Below are 27345 nucleotides of genomic sequence, written 5' to 3'. Positions count from 1 at the left end.
CCGCACCTGCGCCCAAAAGCCTTCCCCGCCGCCCCCGTCCCCACGAGCCGCGCACACACGCCACTCCCTCCAGGCGGGTCGTCGGCGCTGCCTCCCTTGCCTGGAAACAGCCCGCAGCCCCCGGAGTCGCCAGAAGGGAGTGGAATAGAATAGCAAGAGTTGGAAGGGACCTCGGAGGTCTTCTAGTCTAACCCCCCCCCCACACACACACACACACCTGGTCAGGCAGGAAACCCCATTACCGTTTCAGACACATTCGTACAGTTTCCTGGCAACCATATGAAAATGGTTTGCCGTTACCTTCGTACGGAATTTATTTGCCAACTTCCCGGAGTTAGTCATTACCCACTTAAGAGCTGACCATGGCTGTACCCGCTTAGCATTTTTGGAGAACAGTCAAGCTCAGAATGGGGGGGAAAATGCAGAATTAAAGAATTACAGAATAACAGAGCAGAGTGAATAGAATAGAATAGAATAGAATAGAATAGAATAGAATAAGGATAGGATAGGATAGGATAGGATAGGATAGGATAGAATTAGAATAGGATAGAATTAGAATAGGATAGAATAGGAACAGAATGGAAAGGAATAGGAATAGAATCTGGAAGGGACCTTGGAGGTCCTCCAGTCCAACCCTCTGCTCAGGCAGGAAACCCTATACCAGTGATGGCGAACCTTTTAGCGACTGAGTACCCCAAACTGCAACCCAAAACCCACTTATGCATAGTTGAGTGCCGGGTGGGTGTGGCCCATTGGCTGGGTGTTGCCAATTGAGTGGGTGTGGCCCATTGGGTGGGCGTGGCTACGGTGGTAATGGCAGACTGGGTGGGACTAAAAAGTTCAATCAATTCCAACTTTGCAAGATCTTTTTTTTTCCCAGCGAGAAGCTGAAATTGACTGATTGAACCTTTTTTTTTTTTTTTGCACATGGCGGCAGAGGCCTAAAGCGAAAAGGTTTTATAAAACCCAGCTGAAGGCCTAGGACTGGGGCGACGGCGCGCGTGCCCACAGAGAGGGCTCTGAGTGCCGCCTCTGGCACCCGTGCCATAGGTTCGCCACCACTGGCCTATACCATTTCAGACAAATGGTTGTCCAATTTCTTCTTTAAAACTTCCAGTGTTGGAGCATCCACAGCTTCTGGAGGCAAGCCGTTCCACTGATTAATTAATTGCCCCCGGCCCTGGCCCAGAAGGGGTTCCAGGCTTCCTGCCCTGGTTGGTGGGGGGGAACAATATTTGGGTCCATTGGAACCCCGGAAAGTCTCTGGATACCATAGGTCAGGGGTCTTCAACCTTGGCCCTTTCATGACTTGTGGACTTGAACTCCCAGAATTCCTCAGCCAGGCGTGCCTGGCTGAGGAATTCTGGGAGTTGAAGTCCACAAGTCATGCAAGGAGCAAGTTTGAAGACCCCCTGGTCCAAGCCAATTGCAAGCAACTAGGCCTAAATCCCACCCCGTGCAGCCTCCATTCTGGGCCACATCGCCCGCACGGACGGAGCCCTCCCGACCCCGGCAGCTGCTCAGCTCTCACTAAGCTCAAACCAAACCCGCTTGGACCCTGGAGTCGCATCCTCCCTCGCGCATGCTCCCTCGGGGGAAGACGTCATCTCTTCCCTCAAACCCCCATGAGGAACGTTCCATTCGCCAAGGGAGGAGGAGGAGAAGGAGGAGATTCTGCCAAAGCATTAAAATCTCCCAGTGGCAATTCTCCAAGATTTTTTTTTCACTATAAAAAACTTGGCGTTATTTTCCCTCCCCCCTCTTGGAGCTTATTCTTTCTTCCTTTTCTTGTGTGTGTGTGTGTGTGTGTGTGTTTTGTTTGGTACGTCCCCCGCTCTAGCCCCGCCCACACCCGGCGCGCCTCCTGTCAATCCGGCGCGCTACGGAAGCCGAAGCGGCTCTGGGGCCTGGTTCCTCGGCCACGCCCTCTCGCCGCTCCGTCAGCGCGGCTGCCGACGTGGAGCCGGCCGAGGCCGCGTCCAAGGCGGAAGTAGCCGGGCGGAGGAGCCGGAGACCTTGGGCGCCGCCGCCGCCGGAGCACCCGCGGCCATGGAGGGCTCCCTGGAGAAGGTGGGCGCCCCGCAAGGGATTCCCCGGGGGGAGGGGGGTCTCTGGGTGGGGGAGGGGGCGCTGATCAAGGGAGGGGGGGCGCAATATGAGCCCAAATGGGGGGAGGGGGGGGAGATGCGAAGCGATGCCCGCTCCGTTGTGCGATCCTGTTCATCGCCGATCAAAACATGGGCATCCTGGAGAGGATCGGGTGCTGGCCGATGCAGCAGCGATGAGTTGTGCATTCATAAATAATAGGGGTATGTATAGGTAGGCTGTAGGGGTGTGGGTAGACGTGATAGCCGTCGGTGTGGGTGTGTGTTGTGGGTGCATGAATCATTAATGATACCTTCGTTTGTGCATTTAAAATATACGGATTTATTTACGTGTTTATCACATTTCTGTGCTGCCCATCACACTTGCGTGACTCTAGGGGTCTTTGCATATAAAATTGTGTGTGTGTGTGTGTGTGTGTGTATTGCCTTAATACTATATGCGTTCGTGTATATTGCCTTAATATTATATATGGGTGCGTGTATTGCCTTAATATTATATATGTGTATGTATATTGCTTTAATAATATATATGTGTGTGTGTGTATGTATATGTGTGTGTATGTATGTGTATGTGTGTGTATATATAATACATATATATATGTTTTCTGAGGTTTTCACGGGTGTTAGTATGTAGGTCTTTGGTTATTTGGGTTTTCTCCCGCGTAAAATTGGAAGTGTCTTGGCCAAGACACTTCCAATTGTACGTGGGAGAAAACCCGAATAACCAAAGACCTACACACACATATATATATACTGCATATAGCAGTTAAAAATGTCAAGGTGTACTCAATCAGACCGGTCTGTCTGAAAAACTTCCTGCATATATATATTAAGGCAATTTACGTGTGTATATTGCCTTAATATATATGGGTGTGCACATGTGTATTGCCTTAATATATATATGTGTGTGTGTTGCCTTTATATGTATATATGTGTGTGTATTGCCTTAATATTATATGTGTGTGTGTATATTGCCTTAATGTGTGTGTGTGTGTGTGTATGTATGTATATATCTGCATGTGTATATTGCCTTAATATATGTGTGGGTGCACATGTATATTGCCTTAATATTATATATGTGTGTGTGTATGTGTGTGTGTTGTGTATTTATATACATCTTTGTGTACATTAATAATACATATAGATGTGCATTAATTTTATTATATATATTGTATATATTATATATGTTGCACAAACACAAATGTGTTTATGTGTGTGCACATAGATCCATGTATATGTGCAGATGTATTTAGGCACCTATTTGTTACACTCCTAACTTCATTCATGGCCAATTAATACATTAAATGGATTCTGTTCATTACATGATGTACTTCTACTTACATCACTGCATCTGTGTTTAGAGAGAGCCAGTAGGGTGGCTCAATGGGGAAGGAGCTGGGCTAGGAGTGGGGAGACCCAGAGATTAGTCTCCCCTTGCCCCATAAGGTCATTGGCTGACTTTGGCCCAAAGTCCGCAGGCGTACTGGGGAAGGTGGTGGGCTAGGAGTGGGGAGACCTAGATTCCTTAATTCTGGGCCTTTCAAGTGTCCTGAAACTGCAGTTCTGAATTCTCTGAACTGCTCCAATTATGGGAAAAACTGATATATGCAAATCATATATTTGGAGTTGGTGTTTGGTTTTAATTTATACTAACAAGCAGGCTTCTGTCAAATCTGTGGCAATCAGTTTTCAATAGATTAAATCTTTTTTTCTTGGCACGCTTTCCTGTACACATCCAATGCCATTTATATGGTAAATGTGGACAAGTATGTAACTGTATATAAATCTCTCCGTTTGTTTGATAAAGTCACTTGCAGTCTTGCCTGAAATGGGTATAACTCCAGCAGTGGAAGAGAAAGTCGGTCACTTTTGCTTTCTGTTAATCTTTTGAGAATGGATTCCTATGTAAGCTCTAGATTCAGACTTTGGTGCTGAGATCACTAATCGCAAGGATATCAGTTACCCAAATTTTGAAAGCACAAGTTACAGACACTTACATGGGTGACTTTGGGCCACTCCCTCCCTCCCTCCCTCTCTCAGCCCAACCCACAAGATTTTTGTGGAAAAAATAGGAAGAGGAAGGAGTATTAATTAGGTATATTCACCACCTTGAGTTATTTATATAAAAAAAGTGAAGATAAAAATAAATACATGCTCTTCCAGTTTACGGGAGCTAAATTTTGTGAGGATTTGGGACCACAAAAAATATTTTGAATGAATTGATCTTTAGTCATTCATGCTTTGAATGCAGAACTGAATAAAGATGTAAACCTTCAGCCACCTTATTTTAATTCAAGGATGCTAATGTGAAGTTCTAAAATTGGCTAGAGAATCACACAAAATTTATTGATTTCTTGTTGTTAGTTGCGAAGTTGTGTCCGACCCATCGTGACCCCATGGACAACGTTCCTCCAGGCCTTCCTGTCCTCTACCATCTTCTGGAGTCCATTGAAGCTCATGCCTCCTGCTTCAGTGACTCCATCCAGCCACCTCCTTCTCTGTCGTCCCCTTCTTCTCTTGCCCTCAATCTTTCCCAGCATTAGGCCCTTCTCCAGTGAGTCCTTCCTTCTCATTACGTGGCCAAAGTACTTGAGTTTCAACTTCAGGATCTGGCCTTCTAAAGAGCAGTCAGGGTTGATCTCCTCTAGGACAGACCGGTTCGATCGCCTGGCAGTCCAGGGGACTCGCAGGAGTCTTCTCCAGCACCATAGTTCAAAGGCCTCAATTCTTTGGTGCTCAGCCTTTCTTATGGTCCAACTTTCACAGTCATACATTGCAACTGGGAAAACCATGGCTTTATTGATAGGGAAGACATTAATGTTCCTGAGCTTAATGATAAGTAACTAGCACAAGGAAGAGGAATTGTAGTTTGATCTGATACTGTTGAATGCTTAAGCATCTCTTCACCTTTTCACATGACTACAATTGAGAGATGTCATGTTACGAATCTTAGAGCAATTTATTCAGGGTTTTTTTCGATGTGTCAAAAGCTTTCTGAGCTATTTTCATGCTCCTATGAATAAGATAGGAAGCACATGGTCCAATGAATGGAAGAAGTTTGACCTCAGTTCTCAGTTCTGAAGGAACTGGAATATGTTAGGAGGATCTGATAAATCATGTGAAAATTGCTCTGTCGGGTATTTCATTGGATGCCACTTGATATTGTGAGATTATTTTCCGAGCTGAAGTCTCAGTTAAGTTTAGTGTCTTTCATGCAAAAGGCATGGAAACAACCTTTAAAAGCCAAAGCAACTGTCTTTTTATTCCATAAAATAAAAGGTCCTGACAGAATAAGGAAAAGCATGCCGTGTGTTTGCTCGCGGTTCCGGAATCAGGATTTCAAACCAGTTTGTTCACATTTAATAGAGTCCAAAGTTCTTTCTGATGGGTTCAATGACATGTCAGCACGGGCTTTTTACTTCCTCTGGTGGTGCCCTTCTTGGTCGGTGTGGTTGTGAGCAAAACTTTGCTTTGCTGCTGGAGGGGTCCAGTGTGTGTGAGAAGCCGATGGTGGAAAAAGCGACACAATATTTGATAGACATTGTGATGCTTTGGCTCTGCTTCCTTGACGGATGGAAAGCCACAAGGCTCACAGTATTGATGAACAAGGATGCTTTTCTCAGGATCCAAGGCCCAGGTGTGGTGTTGTGCCTGGTACAGATAGTCCTACTTAACGACAGTCCGTTTAGTGACTGCTCAGAGTTACAACAGCACTGAAAAAAGGGATGGATGACCATTTTTGACATGACTGTTGCAGCCTCTGTCCCCAGGGTCACGTGGTCAAAATTCAGATTCTTCGCAACTGACTCATGTTTATGACGGTCGCAGTGTCCCGGGATCACGTGGTCCCCTTTTGCAGCCTTCTGACAAGCCAAGTCAATGGGGGAAGCCAGATTCACTTCACAACGTGTTGCTCGCTTAACAATGCAGTGATTCACTTAACCACTGTGGCAAGAAAGGTCGTAAAATCTTAGGCTCCATTGTGGTTGGAGATAGTCAAGGACTATCTATACCAGGGGTAGGCAACCTTGGCTCTTTTATGACTGGTGGACTTCAACTCCCAGAATTCCTGAGACAGCATGGCTCAGCTTGGAAACCTCTCCCTTTCCCCTCAGCGTGGATGGCTCAGGAATTCTGGGAGTTGAAGTCCACGAGTCCTAAAAGAGCCAAGGTTGCCTACCCCTGACCTATACTTTCATCCATGTCATGGTCCTGCCCAAGACAGTTGGGACTTGTCTTGCCCAACTGGCACTCCCAGTGGGTTTGATTAATTAGATTAATTAGAGTGAGAGCTAGTGAACTTGTGAATTCCCTTTTTGATGGACCTGTCCAAAGTATTTTTGATGGAAATCTGACATACAAAAATGGAAATGTAGAACAACATGAGCAAATTGACTTTTTAAATATTAAAAAGCAATGACAGAATTCTCAAATTATCCAGTGGTTTCTTAGAAAAAGGCAGATCCCCCCCCTTTATTTGCCACGTCCCAACAAAACGACACAAATTATACTTGGTTTATTTGTCATACCTTGGCATTCCCCCCCTTACTCGTGACGTGTTTTGTGTGATTTTTGCAATAATGACTTCTCCGTTTTTATCAGGTGGATAAGAATTTAGCACAGGTTTGTTTAAAAATCTTTGCAACACCTCTTTTAATAAATCATGATTTGCCATCTTGACTTCCTTTATAATGGCTTGCAAAGAACAGGTAGGCCTTTGCCAAGTCATATTAAGTGAGATTAAAAAAATATTCTCCTGTAGCAGGTGAAAGAATGAAGTAAGCTTATTACTGAAGCAGCACGCCAGGAATATTATACCATGATTAGCCTAACGGTCTTTCAAGAAAAGAAATTAACATTAATTTATATAGAAGGGACTCACTTAAACTGGGAGACTTTAACCAAACACCAGCAGGAATCTCTCTTCCTGTGTTTGATAAACATTGAAAACAAATGCTTACAGACTCCCATTGGGAATAGAATTTCTAGTAACATCTGCAGCCCAGCGCTGTTGATGCAGCTATGAGATGCCACCAGCTCTTTGATCCTTTGTTTTTTTTATTTTAAAGGTGGATCAGACCTTCAGCTCCAAAGTATATTTAAAAAAAACATTACAAGGTACGCCTAGGAGGGAAAAAAGATATAGGGAGGGGCTCAAATAACAGAAGAACAGAGTTGGAAGGGACCTTGGAGGTCTTCTAGTCCAACCCCCAGCTCAAGCAGGAGACTTCAATCAAGCGGGAGATAACCATTTGTTGAAGTCGATTTCTACTCAACCTCTCAATGTTGAGAGTTGGGGAAAAATTTCAGAGAAGAGCAACTAAGATGATCGAAGGCCTGGAGACTAAAACATACGAAGAAGAACGGCTGCGGGACTTGGGTTTGGCTGGTCTAAAGAAAAGAAGAAATAGGGGAGACAGGATAGCTGTGTTCCAGTATTTGAGGGGCTGCCACAAGGCAGAGGGGGTCACGTTATTCTTCAAAGCACCAGAGGGCAGGACAAGAAACAATGGTTGGGAGCTGATCAAAGAGAGAAGCAACCTGGAATTGAGGAGAAACTTCCTGGCTTCCCATCATGAGCCGTGGTGGTGCAGTGGTTAGAATGCAGTATTGCAGGCTGACTCTGCCAATTGCCAGCAGTTCGATCCTGATGGGCTTGAGGTTGACTCAGCCTTCCATCCTTCTGAGGATGGTAAAATGAGGACCCAGATTGTTGGGGGCAACAGGCTGACTCTGTAAACCGCTTAGAGAGGGATGTAAAGTGCTGTGAAATGGTATATAAGTCTAAGTGCTATTGCTATTGTCCTCCCTCCCTCCCTCCCTNTCCTTCCTTCCTTCCTTCCTTCCTTCCTTCCTTCCTTCCTTCCTTCCTTCCTTCCTTCCTTCCTTCCTTCCTTCCTTCCTATCCTGACCGGCTCAAGGTAGACTCAGCCTTCCATCCTTCTGAGGTCAGTAAAATGAGGACCCAGATTGCTGGGGGGGGGAGGATAGGCTGACTCTGTAAACCGCTTAGAGAGGGCTGTAAAGCACTATGAAACGGTATATAAGTCTAAGGGCTATTGCTATCATTGCTAGCACTATGCCCACCGCGGATTGTGATATCCAGCCCATGTGGGCAGGAGTCCAGAAATGGCTTAAGTGAAGCTATTATAGCTGCTTTCTATGGTTTATGAGGTTGGGGGGACGTGAGAAGAATTAGAACTTGACCACATAATTGACTTATTGGTGTGTGTTTTTTTCATCTTTTCTTTCTAAATAACAGATGGTTGACCCTACCTTAGCAGAAATGGGAAAGAATCTCAGCGAGGCCATGAAGCTGCTTGAAGATAGTCAAAGGTATTTAATAATCTTGGCTTGGCAGAACTCAAGAGGATGGCTGCTAATAATTGTGCTTGAAGGTCCTGTTTGGGGGAAATATATACTTGGACCATAAGAAAGGCTGAGCGACAAATAATTGAGGCCTTTGAACTCTGGTGCTGGAGAAGACTCCTGTGAGTCCCCTGGACCACAAGGCCATCAAACCTGTCAGTCCTAGAGGAGATCAACCCCGACTGCTCTTTAGAAGGCCAGATCCTGAAGTTGAAACTCAAGTCCTTTGGCCACCTAATGAGAAGGAAGGACTCACTGGAGAAGAGCCTCATGCTGGGAAAGATGGAGGGCAAGAGAAGAAGGGGACGACAGAGAAGGAGGTGGCTGGATGGAGTCACTGAAGCAGGAGGCGTGAGCTTCAATGGACTCCAGAAGATGGCAGAGGACAGGAAGGCCTGGAGGAACGTTGTCCATGGGGTCGCGATGGGTCGGACACGACTTCGCAACTAACAGCAAATACTTGTCTGACATATCCAAACAGCACCCTGTTTCTGATTGTGCAGGACTCATTTAACCCAAGGCTAAAAGCCAAAAGACCATAATAAACTAGAGTTCGTTATTATTTATTGAGTTTATTGATAATACACTACAGTGTATTGAGGGGCAGCTGAGCTGTCTCCCCAACCTCTAAATACCTCTATAAAGGTGCAATTAAAGGTGGAGATGGATAGGTAGGAGACATTAATTAGAGCCCTGTGGTTTTTTGTTTTTTTTTTAATGTGACAGTTGACCGAAAGGAACAGAGGAATCGTGTTTTTCTACTTGTGGAAAGTTACATCACCACAGCTAAGCAGTCACGCTAAAATAAATTTTAAACAGCCAATGGCATATTACAGATATTTCCTTACTCATCTAAAGATTTTCTTGCCTATCTTGCTGTTTTGTGTTAAAATTAGGAAAGCAGAAGAAGAAAATGAAAAGAACTACACAAGGAAGGATATTCCTGGGCCACTTCAAGGCAGGTAAGTGATCTTGAATTAGGAGTTTCCCCTCTCTGTTTATATGGGGTTTTTTTCCCCCTGCTAATAATCTGGCTATTTTGATTTTTGGGAATTGGAGCTGGGGAATGAAAATAATCTGAATTCATTTGCCAAATTGTGTGATGTTGGTAACTGATAACCACAATAACTGTCATAAAGGTGATGTGTGATTGTTGCCAACGTTGGGGCAAATGGATCGTTGATTTGTGTAAACCGGAAGAGGCCATTTAGGCAACTGACTCCAATTTCATGCTCAATGCAACAGTCTAAATCAGTGTTTCTCAGTCTTTTTTTAACTTTATTTTGTTTCTATATCAAACTTCTTAGCCGCCCATCTCCCTCATAAAAGGGTCCTTAGCAACTATAAGACGGGTGGACTTCGACTTGCTGCGGTCGTTAAGCAAACCACTGGTTGTTAAGTGAATCACGGGGCCATTAAGCAAAAAACAGCTCTCTCTGTTGACTTTGCTTATCAAAATAGCGATCCTGTGACTTTGAGATGCTGCAACCATCGTATATACATGCTGGTTGCCAAGTGTCTGAATTTTCATCATGGGACCACAAGGACCCAACAGTTGTAAGTGTGGGGATTGGTTGTAAGTCACTTTTTTCAGAGCCATCGTAACTTTCGATGGCTGCTAAACAAATGATTGTAAACCGAGGACTGTCTGCATTAAGTGTGTGTACTTTAAAGTCATCTCATGCCTCATGACCAAGATGGATCTGTGTTTTGTCTCCCTTCCTCCAGCGGACAAGACATGGTGAGCATTCTCCAGTTTGTTCAGACTCTAATGCACGGGGATGAAGAAGAAGAATCACTACAGTCTTATCGGTAACTCTTTGTTAAATAGAGACCTTTCAAGGTTGTGGATAGGGCTGAAGATGTCGGGCACAAAGAATCAGGACCAGACCTTAACTTCTATTTAAGATTTATTGCTCAATCTGTACACAAGAATCTAGTCAATTAAGGGTCAGCACTAAATTGGTGCTAGATAAAGAGTCAACAGAATTCAAGAGGGGTTGGAGTTATAGCATTTGTGGACACGTAATGATTCTAGGCCAGGGGTGTCAAACTCAATTTCATTGAGGGCCGCATCAGCATTGCGGTTGCCCTCGGGGTGTGTGTGGCCAGGGTGGGTGCGGCCTACTGGGTGGGTGTGGATGGAGTGGGTGTGGCCTACTGGGTGGGTGTGGCCAGCTCTACATCGTTCACGTCAAGGGTGCCTGTGGGGTCCTGGGCAGGAGTGGGACAGATCTGAGGGTCTCTGGCAGAAGGGGGTGGGACCGGGGCAAGCGCCAAGGCATAGTCCACTGGAGGAGCCTCACTTCCAACTTTATCATTATTATTATTATTATTATTATAAATAGATTGGGTGAGACCTGACTTAAAAACAGCAACTGAGAGAGGGACCTTGGAGTCCTAGTGGATGATCACTTGACTATGATCCTTTAGAGGAAAGAAACCATCAAGCCAATGGTGGCTTAAAAGCAAGTTAAAATCCAATCTACAACATACAATGGATTGGATTTTAACTTGGTCTTAAGCCATCACCAGCTTGTCTGATCACTCTTTCAGACAGAGAACGAATACCGCTGAATTATAATACATTCAATAAAATGACCCCTGGTCATTTTTCTATATATTAAGAAAGGCTTTTTTTTCCAGCTACAAATGTGTGATTTGTGTCGTATTCTCAGTTTTTTTCTCTTGTGGTTTGCAGGCTTCAAAATGTGGGGGAACAGGGACATATGGCTCTCTTAGGACACAGCTTGGCGGCGTATATTTCCATCCTGGACAGGGACAGACTGAGAAAACTTACTACCAAGATCCTTTCGGATACAACTCTGTGGCTTTGTAGGCTCTTCAGGTAACCTTTGTGTTAACTAATACTTTGGAGTGTACCCTTTTATCGGAAGTACACAGGAAAGAAAGTCGCATTTCATCTAAATCTCCAGAAACGAATGAGGAAAACAAAAGGCTGCTTTTACTGTCAGTATTATTGTTGTTATTAGACTATGGCAGTTGTGGCGAACCCATGGCACGCATGCCAGAGGGGGCACTCAGAGCCCTCTCTGTGGGCACGTGCACTGTCACCTCAGACCCACCTCCCCCCGCGGCCCCCTCACCAGCAGCCCCCCAGAGGAGAGTCGCCCCCAGGTGCGGCCCGTGCGGAGCAGCGCAGCCAAGGACATGGCAGCCAGGCAACAGGGACAAGACTCTGCCCTCGCACCCTGTTGCACGCTGCTGATGCTGCGGGGCGCAAGTAGAGGGCATGGCTGCCATGGTGCTGCAGAGCCGCCTGGGTGATCGGCTGCGGTGGGCCGTGGAGGTGGTGGTTGGCCTTGCGGGCGGGGTGGGTGCCGTTTTGGGGCACTTGGCCTCTAAAAGGTTCGCCATCACTGGCCTATGGTATTGTTACAGTAGCCAGGAGATCACAATGCTATAGCAGAGTAGCAGTTTGGCTTGCCAAGGTACCAGCCCTGTTATAAGGCATGCATGTGCGCTTCCCAAGATGCACCATGGGAGTTTGAACTGGCCTCACATCAGAAAGATGAGTGGCACCCTTCCCGGAGCTGCCTCCAAAACGGGCGCCGCAAACCAGGAAGGTTCAGAGCCGGCAGCAATCCGACTGCCTGCACAGAGCACCACCTCGCCTCCCCACCAAAGTGGTACCTATCGATCTACTTGCATAGAACAGGCTTTCAAACTGTTAGGCCGGGGTCTTCAAACTTGGCCCTTTTATGACTTGCGGACTTCAACTCCCAGAATTCCTCAGCCAGGCGTGCCTGGCTGAGGAATTCTGGGAGTTGAAGTCCACAAGTCATAAAAGGGCCAGGTTTGAAGACCCCTGTGTTAGGTGGAGAAAAACTGAGGCAAGTGACGGGAGCTCACCCTGCCACACGGCGCTAGGACTCGAACCGCCGGAGCCGAGACCATCTCCAGTGTGATCTTCTAGGCCACTGAGCCACTGCACCTCTGACTGTCAGTTAATAAACAGTGCATTCAGTTGGAGATCAACTCTGGCTGCCTCTCGTTCTGCACTTCTTACAGACCCTTTTTCCTGTCTCTTTCAGCCGTGAAAATGACACGCTTAAGATAACGCTGTGAAGAATTGCTTACCTTTAATGGGAAGCTGGCCCCCTTTTTCCAGGATGCTCATGTTTAATTCATCCTTGCTCTTAACAGGTTTGAAAATGGGTCAGCCTATTACCATGAAGATGATCGCGAAGGGCTTTTAAAAGTCTGCAGGCTGGGGATTCACTCCCGCTATGACGATTATGCCACCGAAGGGTTTAATGCCTTATATAACAAGCAGCCGGTGGTGTACATCAGTGCTGCCGCAAGAACTGGCTTGGGCCAATTCCTCTGTAGTCAGGTAAGTTGAAAGGGGTGGAAATGTTTTGGCGTACCAATCATTGTTACCTCCTCCTTTGGCCCCGTCGTATTATTCAGTAAACCTCTTGTTAATTTGATTGATTGGTTTATATCCCATCGTTCTTATCTAATACTCCTCCTTCCTCTTATTTTCCCCACAACAACAACCCTGTGGGGTGGGGTGAGTTGGGCTGAGAGAGAATGACTGGTCCAAGGTCACCAAGCTGCTTTCATGACTAAAGCGGAACTAGAACTCACGCTCTCCTAGTGGTTGGTTGAAAGCTACCCAGTTGACTTTCATGGCTAAGGCGGGACTAGAACTCACAGTCTCCTGGCGATTGGCCCAAAGTCACCCAGTTGGCTTTCATGGCTAAGGCGGGACTGGAACTCACAGTCTCCTGGTGATTGGCCCAATATCACCCAGTTGACTTTCATGGCTAAAGCAGGACTAGAACTCACAGTCTCCTGGTGATTGGCCCAAAGTCACCCAGCTGGCTTTCATGGCTAAGGCAGGACTAGAACTCACAGTCTCCTGGCAATTGGCCCAAAGTCACCCAGCTGGCTTTCATGGCTAAGGCAAGACTAGAACTCACAGTCTCCTGGCAGTTGGCCCAAAGTCACCCAGCTGGCTTTCATGGCTAAGGCAGGACTAGAACTCACAGTCTCCTGGCAGTTGGCCCAAAGTCACCCAGCTGGCTTTCATGGCTAAGGCGGGACTAGAACTCACAATCTCCTGGCAATTAGCCCAAAATCACCCAGTTGGCTTTCATGGCTAAGGCGGGACTAGAACTCACAGTCTCCTGGTGATTGGCCCAATGTCACCCAGTTGGCTTTCATGGCTAAGGCGGGACTAGAACTCACAGTCTCCTGGTGATTGACCCAAAGTCACCCAGTTGGCTTTCATGGCTAAGGTGGGATTGTAACTCATAGTCTTTCTAGCTTGGTGCCTTAACCACTAGAGCAGACTAACTCTCTTAATCATTTGTACTTGCAATGCTCTTATGAGCGAAGTGTTTTAGTTTAAAATCATGGCAGGCCACAACCATAGAGTTGGAGATGGTCAGTGCACTTGATGATATGCAGACAGTTGCAGAAAGTTTAAACTAAACCACTTTGCAATAGTCCCAACATTGGGAATACAGCTGCCAGAGACCCCCAAAAATTGTCCGTAAGTCATAATTTTGACTGTGGCCCAAAAGAAAACCATTATGTAGTCAATATCTTTGGCGGGGCCCGTAGTAACTTTTAACGGTCACTAAATGACTGGCCGTAAAACAAGGACTGACCTGGATTTTGTATCTCTTTTCTGCAGCTCGGCTTACCTCTTTCCTGCATGTGCCGAGTGCCGTGTAACACCATGTTTGGCTCCCAGCATCAAATGGTGAGATTTGTTTTATATTAAAAAAAAAACCCAAATAGTCATACTGGTGTTGCCTATTTGTATGCTTTCTTCATGTTGTTGTTATTATTATTTATTTATTTTTAATTTTGCTTGGTGACAGGATGTTGCTTTGTTGGACAGACTGATTAAGGAGGATCTTGAATCTGGAAAGCTGCCTATCTTACTGGTGGCCAATGCCGGTGGGTGATTTTAGCAAACTTAAACAAGCTGTTTTTCTGCGGTGCTTGGTTGAGAAGCGAAACTTGTTCAAGGAACAAACCAGCACCTTGAGACGACCGTGGATGATTGAGAACCTCCCTAGACATTTAGAACAGGGCTTTTCAACCAGTGGTACGGGTACCACCTGTGGTACATTGGCACCTGGCAGGTGGTATGCGACCATCCTAGAAAAGTGGTAGCGGGGGAGGGGAATGAGCTGAACCGGTGGCACCATCGCACAAGCCTGAGCGAGAGACGGCTGGAGATGCAGGGCTGTCAGGGCTCAGTGGAAGCGCCAGGATCAGTGCCGCTTTCCAGCTGATCGGTGCTTCTTCAGGGCTGTCAGGGCTCAGTGGAAGTGCCAGGATCAGCGCCAGTTTCCAGCTGGAGCTCAGCGCTGATCCTGGTGCTTCTGCTGAGCCCAGAAGAAGCGCCGATCAGCTGGAATGTTGCAGCATCTGCAGGGTCTTGCGATGTACATTCAGATGCTTGGCAACTGATTCATATTTATGACGGTCACAGTGTCCCAAGGTCATGTGAAGTGACCAAAACCTGCTGCAACCACACAGCAGACCGGGGGGAATAAAAACCAAACACCACCCCACCCCACTGCCAATCCTCAACAGAAATGCTCACAACAATGGAAACCTCGGACAGGAGGAAGAGTGCCGCCGGGCGGGCAGGCAGGTGACTTGCTTGGCTGTGGCTTGGGGGGCACTTTTTTCAGTGCCATTGTAACTTCGAACAGTCACTAAGCGAACTGTTGTAAGTCGAGGACTATCTGTACTTTATCACTTTTTTCCTTTTTTTTTTTTTTTGGTCCTCAAGTTTTTGACACCTTGCTAGGCGACTGGTGGTACTCGGATGTTGCCATATCCTAAAAGTGGTACAATGGGTGAAAAGGTTGAAAAGCCCTGATTTAGAAGGCCAGAGAAAAGCCAGTGGACGTTTCCTAGAAGTCCTGGTTTACAACTCCCCGGGGGGAAGGGAGGGAGTGATGGGGCCTGTGATCCGAAACCTTGGAAGAGCACCTGGTTGCTCAGCTCTACCTCAACAGCGCTGTGATCCTTTCCATCCTGTCTTCTTAGCCTCTCTTTTGCCGTTTCCTTTCCATACAGGCACCCCAGGGGCAGGGCACACAGACAAACTCGGGCGACTCCGGGAACTCTGCCGGCAACACGGCATGTGGCTCCACGTGGAAGGGTACGGTGTCACTCTTAGAACCGTTTTATATGACATGTTCAATCAAGGCCAGGCGAGAGGCACGCCTAGTAGGCAGACCAGCGCTGGGTTCGTGCAGATTGAGGACGTTATCGCTGCAGCTGTCGGAATAATACACGGTGCTGGACAGAAAAGGGAATGGAGCAAGGCACTCCTGATGGGAGCAATTTATAATAGTGACAGATTGCAGCCAGCTGGATCCTTCTTCTACTTTATATGCTGAACACAGATATAGTTTAAAAAAGGCTACTTAGAATGCCGAGTTCTGGAGAGAGAGCTCCATGCTAAACCTCTCTTCGCCCATTGGGCTATCCAGCTGGCTTTCATCATGCCAAAGGCGGGACTAGAACTCTCAGTCACCTGGTGATTGGTCCAAAGTCACCCAGCTGGCTTCCATGCCAAAAGCAGAACTAGGACTCTCAATCACCTGGTGATTGGTCCAAAGTCACCCAGCTGGCTTCCATGCCAAAGGCAGGACTAGAACTCTCAGTCACCTGGTGATTGGTCCAAAGTCACCCAGCTGGCTTTCATGCCAAAAGTGGGACTAGAACTCTCAATCGCCTGGTGATTGGTCCAAAGTCACCCAGCTGGCTTCCATGCCAAAGGCAGGACTAGAACTCTCAGTCACCTGGTGATTGGTCCAAAGTCACCCAGCTGGCTTCCATGCCAAAGGCAGGACTAGAACTCTCAGTCACCTGGTGATTGGTCCAAAGTCACCCAGCTGGCTTTCATGCCAAAAGCGGGACTAGAACTCTCAATCGCCTGGTGATTGGTCCAAAGTCACCCAACTGGCTTTCATGCCAAAAGCAGGACTAGAACTCTCAATCACCTGGTGATTGGTCCAAAGTCACCCAGCTGGCTTCCATGCCAAAGGCAGGACTAGAACTCTCAGTCACCTGGTGATTGGTCCAAAGTCACCCAGCTGGCTTTCACGCCTATGGCAGAACTAGAACTTCTTGTTTCTAGATTGGTGCCTTTACCAATAGGCTGAACTGCCCCCCCTATTATAAATCCTATTTATGTTATCTATTTTCAAATTTATTTGAATATAAATTAAAATGTGTGTTATGGTCAACCTACTGAAAAGGGCTCGCTTGTTTGTTTCAGGGTGAATTTAGCCACTCTGGCTTTGGGTTACGTCTCATCTTCCATACTGGTATGTTGTGCATTTGCTCTTGTTCTGACATATTTGGTGTTTCTCTTTAACCAAAAGCACCGCTTTATGTTCTTCCCAAAAGCAGAAAGGCGCTGTTTGTAAATGATTTAATTTACTTCCTACTGTCGTCTACTTTAAGATGAAAAATAACCTGGAAAGAGTCGATTTCTGAACTTTGAGCTCTTCCATGCTCCCAAATCGTTTTGCTTATTCATTACTCTTAAATTCTCAGAACGGATTTTTCCCCCTCTGGAAAGGAGATGTAGGACTTGGCTATGTTTTCATCAAAAATTAACCCATAAATCAGAAGTTAAGATTGTTTCTGTTTAAATGCTGTAAAACCTTCCACAGTTGAACCGAGCTTTAAACAGGGAGAACGTCCGCGATGGGTTTGGACAAAAAGCGAATGTTTTTCAGATTGAACCAAGTATATCAATCTTTTCTCTCAAATAAAGGGAAAGGGAGTTATTTTGGATCGTTCTTTGCCTCCTCTCTGGACTCAGCCATGTCTCCTTAGAGATAACCTTCGCTTGTTTTTTAGATGCATGGGGAAAAAAATAAAACTGCATTTCTGATCCTCTAACCCCACCCCCTTTTTTGCAGGCAGCAACCAAATGCGACAGCATGACACTGACGCTTGGACCGTGGTTGGGTCTTCCAGCAGTGCCTGCAGTGACTCTTTACCGACAGGAGGATCCTTCTTTGGTAAGCGGTTGGCCCACGATGCAGTGGCAGAAGGAGGCGGGCCCTGAAGCTCTCGGCAGCTCATGATTGGCGGCAGTGAATTGTAGTTGATTGCCACTCAAGGAGTCCAGTGGCAGAGATTTGATCTTCTGAAGTTCAGTATCTGGGGGGCTGCCACAAGGCAGAGGGGGGGCCAGGTTGTTCACCAAAGCACCAGAGGGCAGGATGAGAAACAATGGTTGGAAACTGATCAAGGAGAGAAGCAACCTGGAATTAAGGAGAAACTTCCTGACAGTGAGGACACTCAACCAGTGGGACAGCTTGCCCCCAGAAATCGTGGGCGCCCCATCACTGGAGATTTTTAAGAAGAGGCTAGACAGTCACTTGTCTGAGATGGTGTAGGTTCTCCTGCTTGAGCAGGGGGCTGGACTAGAAGACCTCCAAGGTCCCTTCCAGTTCTATTCTATTCTATTCTTATTCTATTTCCAATATTCTATTTCCAATATTCTATTTCCAATATTCTATTTCCAATATTCTATTCTATTCTATTCTATTCTATTCTATTCTATTCTTATTCTATTTCCAATATTCTATTCTATTCTATTCTATTCTATTCTATTCTATTCTATTCTATTCTATTCTATTCTATTCTATTCTATTCTATTCTATTCTATTCTATTGTTATTCTATTTCCAATATTCTATTTCCAATATTCTATTCTACTCTATTCTACTCTACTCTACTCTACTCTACTCTACTCTACTCTACTCTACTCTACTCTATATTATTATTACCTGCACAGTTGACTTCACATTAGGGGGGGGATTTCAAAATCAGTGCTTTTTTCCTCTTTGATACTCTTTCCAATATGAATTTGGGGTCTAGAAGACCAGTCTTTTAAGGTTTCAGTGACTGAAGTAGTAGGAGAAGATACGTTGAGCTGGTGGGCGTCTCTGTCTTCAGTTCCCTGCTCCTTTAATGATCTCTTGCTGGGCTTTTGAGACGAGCAGAGCCAGACGAAACAAGAGGGAATATAATACATCTGGCGTTTACCTCTTTATTGGGTTTCTTGCAGTCGTTAGCAGCAGGCCTGACCTCCAGCCAGGTAGCAGAGAAACTGCGTGCCCTGTCCCTCTGGCTGTCCTTGCAGTACCTCGGCCACGATGGGATCGTGGAAAGAATTAAGCATGCCTCACAGCTGGTAAGGAACGCCGATCGGTTTGGGCTTGGGGTCTTTCTCAGGATGTGATTTGATTTCTTCACAGGACTCGGGCCCTCAGATTTATGGGCACAAAAAACTTGTTTCCTTCTTTTCCATGGGTGCCAGCAGTGGGAGAGAAAACAGAGTGTCAAAAGCAAGGTCTCAACCTTGGTGACTTGAAGATGTCTGGCATTTAACTCCCAGAATTCCCCAGCCAGCCAGTGTGGACTTCAATGCCCAGAATTCCCCAGCCAGCCAGTGTGGACTTCAACTCCCAGAATTCCCCAGCCAGCCAGTGTGGACTTCAATGCCCAGAATTCCCCAGCCAGCCAGTGTGGACTTCAATGCCCAGAATTCCCCAGCCAGCCAGTGTGGACTTCAACTCCCAGAATTCCCCAGCCAGCCAGCGTGGACTTCAATGCCCAGAATTCCCCAGCCAGCCAGTGTGGACTTCAATGCCCAGAATTCCCTAGCCCGGAATGGGACTACTCCCCACGGCCAACTCACCCCTAGGACAAACTTGCTACGGGACAATTCAACAATTCAATTTAATTATTTAAAATAATTTTAAACACAGTTTTAATTTTTGTCATTTACATTTCATTTTGTCCTTCCGTTGGCATCCTTTTTTTAATGATTCTATTCCACCATTTCCTTGACATTAATGTAACTCTTGTCCCCCGTGTTGAGTTCTCCATGGCCGGTTGTCCCGCAGCAAATTGTCCACGACGAGTTGGCTGTGGTGATTAGCCACGGCCTGGCTGGGAATTCTGGGAGTTGAAGTCCACACCATCTTCAAGTTGCCACGGTTGAGAAACAGCGCTCAACAGAATAGTAAAACTATGCAAAACTATGCATTTTGAGTTTGAAATGTTAGCGTATCTCAGTATCACCGTTTGACTCGAATGCATCGCTTCACGTTTTATGTAAAGGTACACAAACCTGATGCCCATTTACCTTTGGAATAGCTTCCCTGATTTTTTATACATTTGTTTCTTTAGAGTCAGCGGCTACTGGAAAACCTGAAGAACCAAGATTTTATTCGAACCTCAGTACGTTTCTATTTTCAACCTATTCTTCCCCCCCCCCCCAAAAAAATATATAGTCCAGTTGGGGAAAGTTGATTTAAATATGTTAAGACTTCACCTTATTTTCCCAAATTTTGTTTTCCAGGTCGAAGATGAATTTAGCTCTCCTGTGGTGGTGTTCAAGTTTTCCCCAGAAAAGTCACATATAGGTGAGGATTTGCAGAAGGAAGGCCCCTCAGGATCTACAGACCTTTATTTTGTTGAAAAAATAGCAATTGTGCCAATAGTTTTGTCGTTAATCTATTCTCATTCATGCTGGTGCTTGTTTTAGCATCAGCAAGTGAGAAAATCAGACATTTTATGAGAAAAGAGCTTTTGTACCTTGCTAATTTTAGGTTCTGGTTTTCTAATACCCCACCAAATACAGATTGTAAAAGGATAATTTAAGATACTGTATTTTTACGTTTATTAAAGATAAATCTTCAAATTGTTACCTATGCAATTGCTTTTAAAAAGTTCTACAAAAGAACTGTTTGATATTATGACATCCGCTGCTCACAGGAGCAAAATACGCCAGATATCTACAGGAAAATCAGGGCTGTATGCTTTTTATATCCCATATTATTTTATTTATTGACTGACTGATTAAGCTCGTCTGCTACCCATCGCCTAGAATATTATTGGAATATTATTTTAATGAGCACCTGTGCTGTGTTTGTACATTGAAATCTGTAAAGAATTAAATGGTGCTATCTTAACGTGCATAAAAATAACTCTGAGAAACTCTAGCTGCTGAGGGAAAAAAAAAACATTTCAAAAGGTGTGTTAATTTCTTCCTGCTAAATCCATTTCTCTTTTTTCTCTTTTGAATTCAGATCAGATGCTACAAGCTGCGCAATTGTCAGCGGTCACCGGGAATGAGGGAGACATTTGTGATACCTTTAACCAGTGGGTAGGTAGTGTTATTTCTTAACAGTGTGTAGTTTGGGACTCAAATCCTGATTTTTTTCAGGGGTGAAAAATAACCCAGTACAGGTAGTCCTTGACTTACAACAGTTCCCTTTAGTGACAGTTCAAAGTTACAGTGGCTCTGAAGAAAAGTGACTTATGTGGATTATCACCTAGAACTAAGGAGAACTTCTATTCTATTCTATTCTATTCTATTCTATTCTATTCTATTCTATTCTATTCTATTCTATTCTATTCTATTCTCAATATTCTATTCTACTCTACTCCACTCCACTCTATATTTCCATTCTATATTTCTATTCTATTCTATTCCATTCCATTTTCTATTCTATTCCATTTTCTATTCTATTCTATTCCATTATCTATTCTATTCTATTCCCTTTCCCCCTTTTTTCCCTATTCTATTCTATTCTATTCTATTCTATTCTATTCTATTCTATTCTATTCTATTCTATTCTATTCTATTCTATTCTATTATTCTTCTGATGCCCATGTTCTGATTGCATTCTTCTAGGGCAGGGGTAGGCAGCTATGGCACCGCTTCAGGCGTCTTTAATTCAGAGCAAGTTTGAGCATGCAAAAATCAGCTTGCAGACAATAGAAGCCTATTTTGGAGTGTTCACAGACCAGAAGACAGCTCGTAATTTATGTGCAGTGAGTGGGAGATCTGTTATTTTCCTTGACCTGGGCTTGCTTGCTTGCTTTTATTTTTATTTCTTTAGCTTGGAGAGCAACTGGCTCAGTTGGTCCCTGCCAGTGGGGTGGATCTGGTGGATCTGGAGGACGAAGGCACCTGCGTGCGTTTCAGCCCTTTAATGACTTCTGCAGGTAACCGGCTCCCTTTTGTATCCAATGGGCAATTTTCATGTATGTGACAAATGATGTGCTTCCTTAAATAGCGTCATTAGAGCCGTGGTGGCGCAGTGGTTAGAAGGCAGTATTGCAGGCTAATTCTGCCGACTGCCAGCAGTTCGATCCTGACCGGCTCCAGGTTGACGCAGCCTTCCATCCTGAGGTCGGCCCTTCCCTTCCTCGTCTTTCCTTTTCCTTTTCCTTTTCCTTTTCCTTTTCCTTTTCCTTTTCCTTTCCTTTCCTTTCCTTTCCTTTCCTTTCCTTTCCTTTCCTTTCCTTTCCTTTCCTTTCCTTTCCTTCCCTTTCCTTCCCTTCCTCATCTTTCCTCTTCTTTTCCTTTCCTTTCCTTCCTTCCTCACTCCCTCTCTTTTCCTTCACTCCTTCTATTTACTTACGGTGCTAAAGGAAAACAATCACACCCAATAGCTCAACCAAATGGATCACTAGTATGATTTAAATCTCTTTACAAACATCTGGGACATTGTAACCGTCATAAACATGAGCCCGTTGCCAAGAATCCACATTTGGATCATGTAACCGTGGGGAATGCTGCAGTGCTTGTGTGAAAAAAGGTCACAGGTCAATTTTTCAGTTGCTGTTGCAACTTCCAGTGGTTACTAAATGATTATACGTTGAGGACTAGCTGTATTACCTGTATTTGCTTGGGTTGCAGGATGACGTGCAGACGGTGTCCTTCTACTAAAGGGAGACGACCCACTAACGTGTCGAATCTTTTCAGTTTTAGGCACTGAAGTTCAAGACGTGGATCAGTTGATGGACTGCTTAAAAATGAAGGTCCCCGTTCTGAACTGCACTTTGCAGCTGAGAGAGGAATTCGAACAGGAAGTGAAGAGAACCGTCGGCTTGTCCTATGTGGAAGATTTTAGCTGGCCTGGCCTTGGGGTGGTCAGGTACGCGTGATCTGCCGAAACAGGGCAAGCCACTTAGCATATAAAAATAACAGCAAGCCCTACTCCCTCATAGCACTGATGATGTTACCTAGTTTGGTAATGTGACCACAGATCAGTAGGGATTGGGGGTGTGGAGTGTGGAACAGGAATGGAAGTAAATCAGCATTTACTAAACCTGTTGACTTGGTTTTGAAAGGTATAAGGGCCAAAATGAAGAGATGTCGGAGAAAGACGCGGAGAAGATAAACATCTGCCTTTTGAAGAAGCTCAACGAACTGGAATCAGACCTGTTATTTTCTTTAGGTAATTGGCTATCTATGAAATGTGTGTATGTGTATGTGTATGTCAGAAAGATGATATAGGGTCTCCTGCTTGAGCAGGGGGCTGGACTAGAAGACCTCCAAGGTCCCTTCCAGCTCCTATTCTGATTCTGCATTAGTCAGCTTGGTTTAGAAACTGAATGGCCCTTACATTATAGTCCACCTTAGGCATGAAAGCCGGCTGGGTAACTTTGGGCCAATCACTAGGAGACTGGGAGTTCTAGTCCTACCTTAGGCCTGAAAGAAAGCTGGGTGAGCCAAACACCAGGAGACGGTGAGTTCTAGTGCCACCTTAAGCATGAAAACCGGCTGGGTAATTTTGGGCCTACCACCAGGAGGCTGAGAGATCTACTCCCACCTTAGGCATCAAAGCAAACTGGATGACTTTGAGCCAGTCACCAGGAGACGGTGAGTTCTAGTCCCACCTTAGGCATGAAGGCAAGCTGGGTGACTTTAGGCCAATCACCAGGAGACGGTGAGTTCTAGTCCCACCTTAGATATGAAAGCAAGCTGGGTGACTTTGAGCCAATCACCAGGAGACGGTGAGTTCTAGTCCCACCTTAGACATGAAAGCAAGCTGACTGACTTTAAGCCAATCACCAGGAGACAGTGAGTTCTAGTCCACTTTAGGCATGAAAGACAGCCAGGTGCTTTGGGCCAGTCTCATCTCACAGAGTTGTTGTGGGGAAAATAGAAGGGAGAAGTAGTATGCATATTCTCCTCCTTGAGTTTTTTATAAAAACAATAAAGCTGGGTTAAAAATAATAATCTAAAAAATAATCCCTGCCCTGCCTCCAGTAGCCACACCACAGAGAAAATGTGCATTTATATATTTAATCTCTCTTCCTGGTATATATTGATCAAGGGGTCTTTTTTTTTCTTCCTTTGTTTCATTTTTTGAAAGATCCTGGCATTGTGAGCAGGGTTGCCATGCCAAAAATGCCCAGAAGGAATCTTTCATGGTTTTCTCCATGCATTCAATGTTATGTCCACGATAACAATTCCGTACCTCGTTTGCCAAATCACCCCGGTGATCTTTTGATGACGTTTTAAAAAAGAATATCGTAGCAAAGCAGTCGCTTACTGCCTCGGCTTCCTTCCTTCCTTCCTTCCATCTTTGATCAAACACTCAGCCCAATTTGTATTTTAAAGCAGCTTGAAAGAGACCACCAGAGTACAAATCTTGACAGTCTGGTCTTCCTTCCAGGGCCAGAATTTGGAGCAGAGAAGAACTGCATTTATATCGGGATGGTCACCGAGGATCTAGATGTCCCTGAGCTGGTGGAAACTATTGCAGCAACTGGCCGTGAAATTGAAGAAAATTCAAAGGTGTGTACGGAAGCTCCAAGAACATAGGTCATATCTATCCCCCCCCCATAGCCTCCGCTACTCCTAATTGCAGCGCTTGTAGCCCAGCTGTTTTTATCCACTGTGTTGTTGCACATTTGTATGCTGTGAAGAGTGCCACATTAGGGAGCCACAATGAATGAGGAACAGAATAACAGAATAATAAAGAGTTGGAAGGGACCTTGGAGGTCTTCTAGTCCAACCCCCTGCTCAAGCAGGAAACCCTATTACCATTTCAGACAAATGGCAGCCCAATCTCTTCTTAAAAATCTCGAGTGTTGGAGCATTTACAACTTCTGGAGGCAAGTCGTTCCACTGGTTAATTGTTCTAACTATCAGGAAATTCCTCCTTAGTTCTAGGTTGCTTCTCTCTTTGGTTAGTTTCCACCCGTTGCTTCTTGTCCTGCCTTCAGCTGCTTTGGAGAATAGCTTGACTGCCTCTTCTTTGGGGCAGCCCCTGAGATATTGGAACACTCCTATCATGTCACCCCCAGTCCTTCTTTTCTAAACATACCCACTTGACGGGAAGTGCTCCGTAGTTGTGCTACGTTGAACCCTGACATCACCTGGGCAGAATATGCCTCCATTTCTCTTCCTCCCGAGTCCCAGCAATCTGTGACTTCACGAGGCGTCCAGTTTCGCAACCCAGACGTGCCATCGCGCAAGTTAGCACATTGTCAGTGGACTTGGAGTTGAAGTCCACAAAAAGTTGCGAAGATTGGATACCTCAACCTTAAATACTTAAAATATAGCCTAGAAACTCAAGTGACATTTCTCAGATTCAACTGGTTCTCTTTCTGACCAGCTTTTGGAAAACATGACCGAGGTGGTTCGAAAAGGCATCCAAGACGCCCAGGTTCAGTTGCAGAAAGCCAACGAGGAACGCCTCCTGGAAGAGGTGAGCAGATTATGGGAAGTCTTCTCCTTGCTGGCATACCTCTTCTTGATATTTTGCTGGGCAAAATATCATTTTTTTGATTCTCCTGTTCCTTCCAGGGTTTGCTTCGACAAATTCCTATGGTGGGCTCTGTCCTCAATTGGTTTTCCCCATTTCACGCCTCAGCAAAGGGACAGACGTTCAACCTAACGGCAGGTGAGATGGAATTTTACTGGCTGGGTCTTGAGCCAGGATTAATTATCCTGAGATAAGAGGAGATGCTGGAGGCTTTGCAGTTCATCAACTTGAAGGATGTTCCTAGCCAAAATCCAGGTTTTTTCCCTTTCGTTTTCCCACCATTGCTTGGACATAAGGGTTGACCATTGTCCACAGTAGGATGTCTGGAGCTTGGCTAGATCAGGGGGCCTCCAGACTGGGCCATTTTAAGATAAGTGGACTTCAACTCCCAGAATTCCTCAGCCAGCCGTGAACGATGCATTTCTCCAGATCTGATGTGTTTGTGCCCCTTTCTTTGCCAGGTTCTTTAGAATCCACAGAGACAACGTATGCATCCAAAGTCCAGGGCACGGGGGTCACCCCGCCTCCCACTCCCACATCAAGCCGTGCTAAACAGAAGTTTCCTGGTAAGTTGGCTTCATCTTCGGTTTTATTTTATTTTTATTTTTTGTTTTTAAAAAAGGACCTAATCACGCTACAGGAATGTGCTCAGGTAGTCACCAAGAGCCAAGTTCTATATCGTGGAATCTTCTAAAAAAAAAAGTAATAAATCAACAATGGTTTTTCTTCAAAATCTACCTTGGTAATCCTCGCTATTGAGCAGGCTGTAAAAACAGTAAACTAACATAGTTTGTAAAGGCTGAAGAAATTCATAGCCCAGTGAAACAAGAGGGGGAATGTGTGAATGACCTTGGGGGACAGGAGGAAGAGCTACAGTCAGATAAGAGGCAGCTGGACCCAGAGAAGGAAAGAGGTGTGGCAAACATCTCAAAAAAGACCCTCCCTAGTTCTTTTTACTATAAAGTGGGGTGGGGGAAGAAATGTCCTTTTAGACTTGCAAGATTCTGCTAACGTAACCTTAACAATCAAGACAGAGCTAGTACAGCTAACCTTCGACTTACGACCATGATTGAGCCCGAATTTTCTGTGGTTAAGTGAGACATTTGTTAAGTGAGTTTTCCCCCCATTTTACGACCTTTCTTGTCACAGTTGTTAATCAAATCACAGCAGTCGAGGAGTTAGTAACCCGGTTGTTAAGTAAATCTGGCTTCCCCGTTGACTTTGCTCGACAGAGGGTCACCAAAAAAAGTGATCCCATGACCCCGGACACTGCAACTGCCCTAAGTACACGCCAGTTGCCGAGCCTCTGGATTTCGATCCCATGATTGTGGGGTTGCTACAAGGGCAGCAACTGTAAAAAAAAACAAACGGTCGTCGGTCACATTTTTCAGTGCCGTTGCAACTTTGAACGGTCACACTATAAATCGAGAACTACCTATTCTTCTGGGTGTACTTCTTAGGCCAAGGGTAGGCAACCTTGGCTCTTTTAGGACTCGTGGACTTCAACCTGAGCCAGCCACGCTGAAGGGAAAGGGAGAGGTTTCCAAGCTGAGCCATGCTGGCTCAGGGATTCTGGGAGTTGAAGTCCACGAGTCATAAAAGAGACACGGTTGCCTACCCCTGCTGTAGACCAACTCTACATCCAGTGGAACTACTGGTTTGTACCTTTAGAGCAGGGGTTTTCAAACTTGGCCCTTTTATGACTCGGGTACTTCAACTCCCAGAATTCCTGAGCCAGCCACGCTGAGGGGAAAGGGAGAGGTTTCCAAGCTTGAGCCATGCTGGCTCAGGGATTCTGGGAGTTGAAGTCCACAAGTCATGAGGGGGCCAAAGTTTCCCTCATGCTGGCTCAGGGATTCTGGGAGTTGAAGTCCACGAGTCATAAAAGAGACACGGTTGCCTACCCCTGTCTTAGGCAGACAAGGCTAACAGAAGCAAACCTTCCTCGTTCCTCATGTTCCCTTCCAGGTCAAAAACTGTTTAGACGGGCCGGGAGGAACTCGGATGGGGTCAGCGAGACCAGTTCCGTGAGCCAAGCTGCCGATTTAGACAGAGGAGAATTCGCCGCTTCTCCCGTCAAGCCGGAGAACACGGAGCCGTCGAGCGAAGGCATGACGCCTTTCACCCAGGAAGCCTCGAACGCTTCCCCAGGCACCAAGTCTCAAGCCTCGGGAATTGACCCCTCGCCATCCGAGGAGAAAGAGAGTCTTAGATAAAAATCAAGAATCTGCGCATTAAGACTTTGTGCAGGGGAGGCGGGGAAGGGGGAAA

At 45.6% G+C, this 27345-nt stretch overlaps 1 protein-coding gene across 1 annotated transcript; it reads left to right on the top strand.

The window, feature by feature from the left end:
• Nucleotides 1-2027: 2027 nt before the first annotated feature.
• On the top strand, nt 2028-27345 carry PDXDC1 (pyridoxal dependent decarboxylase domain containing 1). Its single transcript, XM_015826883.2, has 23 exons — nt 2028-2070; nt 8368-8441; nt 9371-9436; nt 10203-10286; nt 11176-11322; nt 12642-12831; nt 14143-14211; nt 14333-14411; nt 15549-15633; nt 16759-16807; nt 17411-17512; nt 18567-18692; nt 19694-19744; nt 19866-19929; nt 20596-20672; nt 21412-21517; nt 22281-22452; nt 22649-22755; nt 23980-24101; nt 24925-25017; nt 25116-25212; nt 25536-25640; nt 27043-27345. Exons 1-23 carry the CDS (start codon nt 2050-2052, stop codon nt 27288-27290), a joined length of 2334 nt encoding a protein of 777 aa, XP_015682369.1. The 5' UTR covers nt 2028-2049; the 3' UTR covers nt 27291-27345.

The sequence above is a fragment of the Protobothrops mucrosquamatus genome, unplaced genomic scaffold (assembly GCF_001527695.2).
Source record: "Protobothrops mucrosquamatus isolate PMUCROS unplaced genomic scaffold, P.Mucros_1.0 scaffold3352, whole genome shotgun sequence".
Taxonomy (NCBI): Eukaryota; Metazoa; Chordata; class Lepidosauria; order Squamata; family Viperidae; genus Protobothrops; species Protobothrops mucrosquamatus.
This window is presented reverse-complemented; position numbering and strand designations above follow the sequence as displayed.

Excerpts from the sequence above, each read along its gene's own strand:
- PDXDC1 (XM_015826883.2), top strand. The coding sequence starts at position 2,050 with ATGGAGGGCTCCCTGGAGAAG. Across the intron at positions 2,071-8,367 it reads TGGAGGGCTCCCTGGAGAAG|ATGGTTGACCCTACCTTAGC; the intron begins GTGGGCGCCCCG and ends TCTAAATAACAG. Across the intron at positions 17,513-18,566 it reads GACAGGAGGATCCTTCTTTG|TCGTTAGCAGCAGGCCTGAC; the intron begins GTAAGCGGTTGG and ends GGTTTCTTGCAG.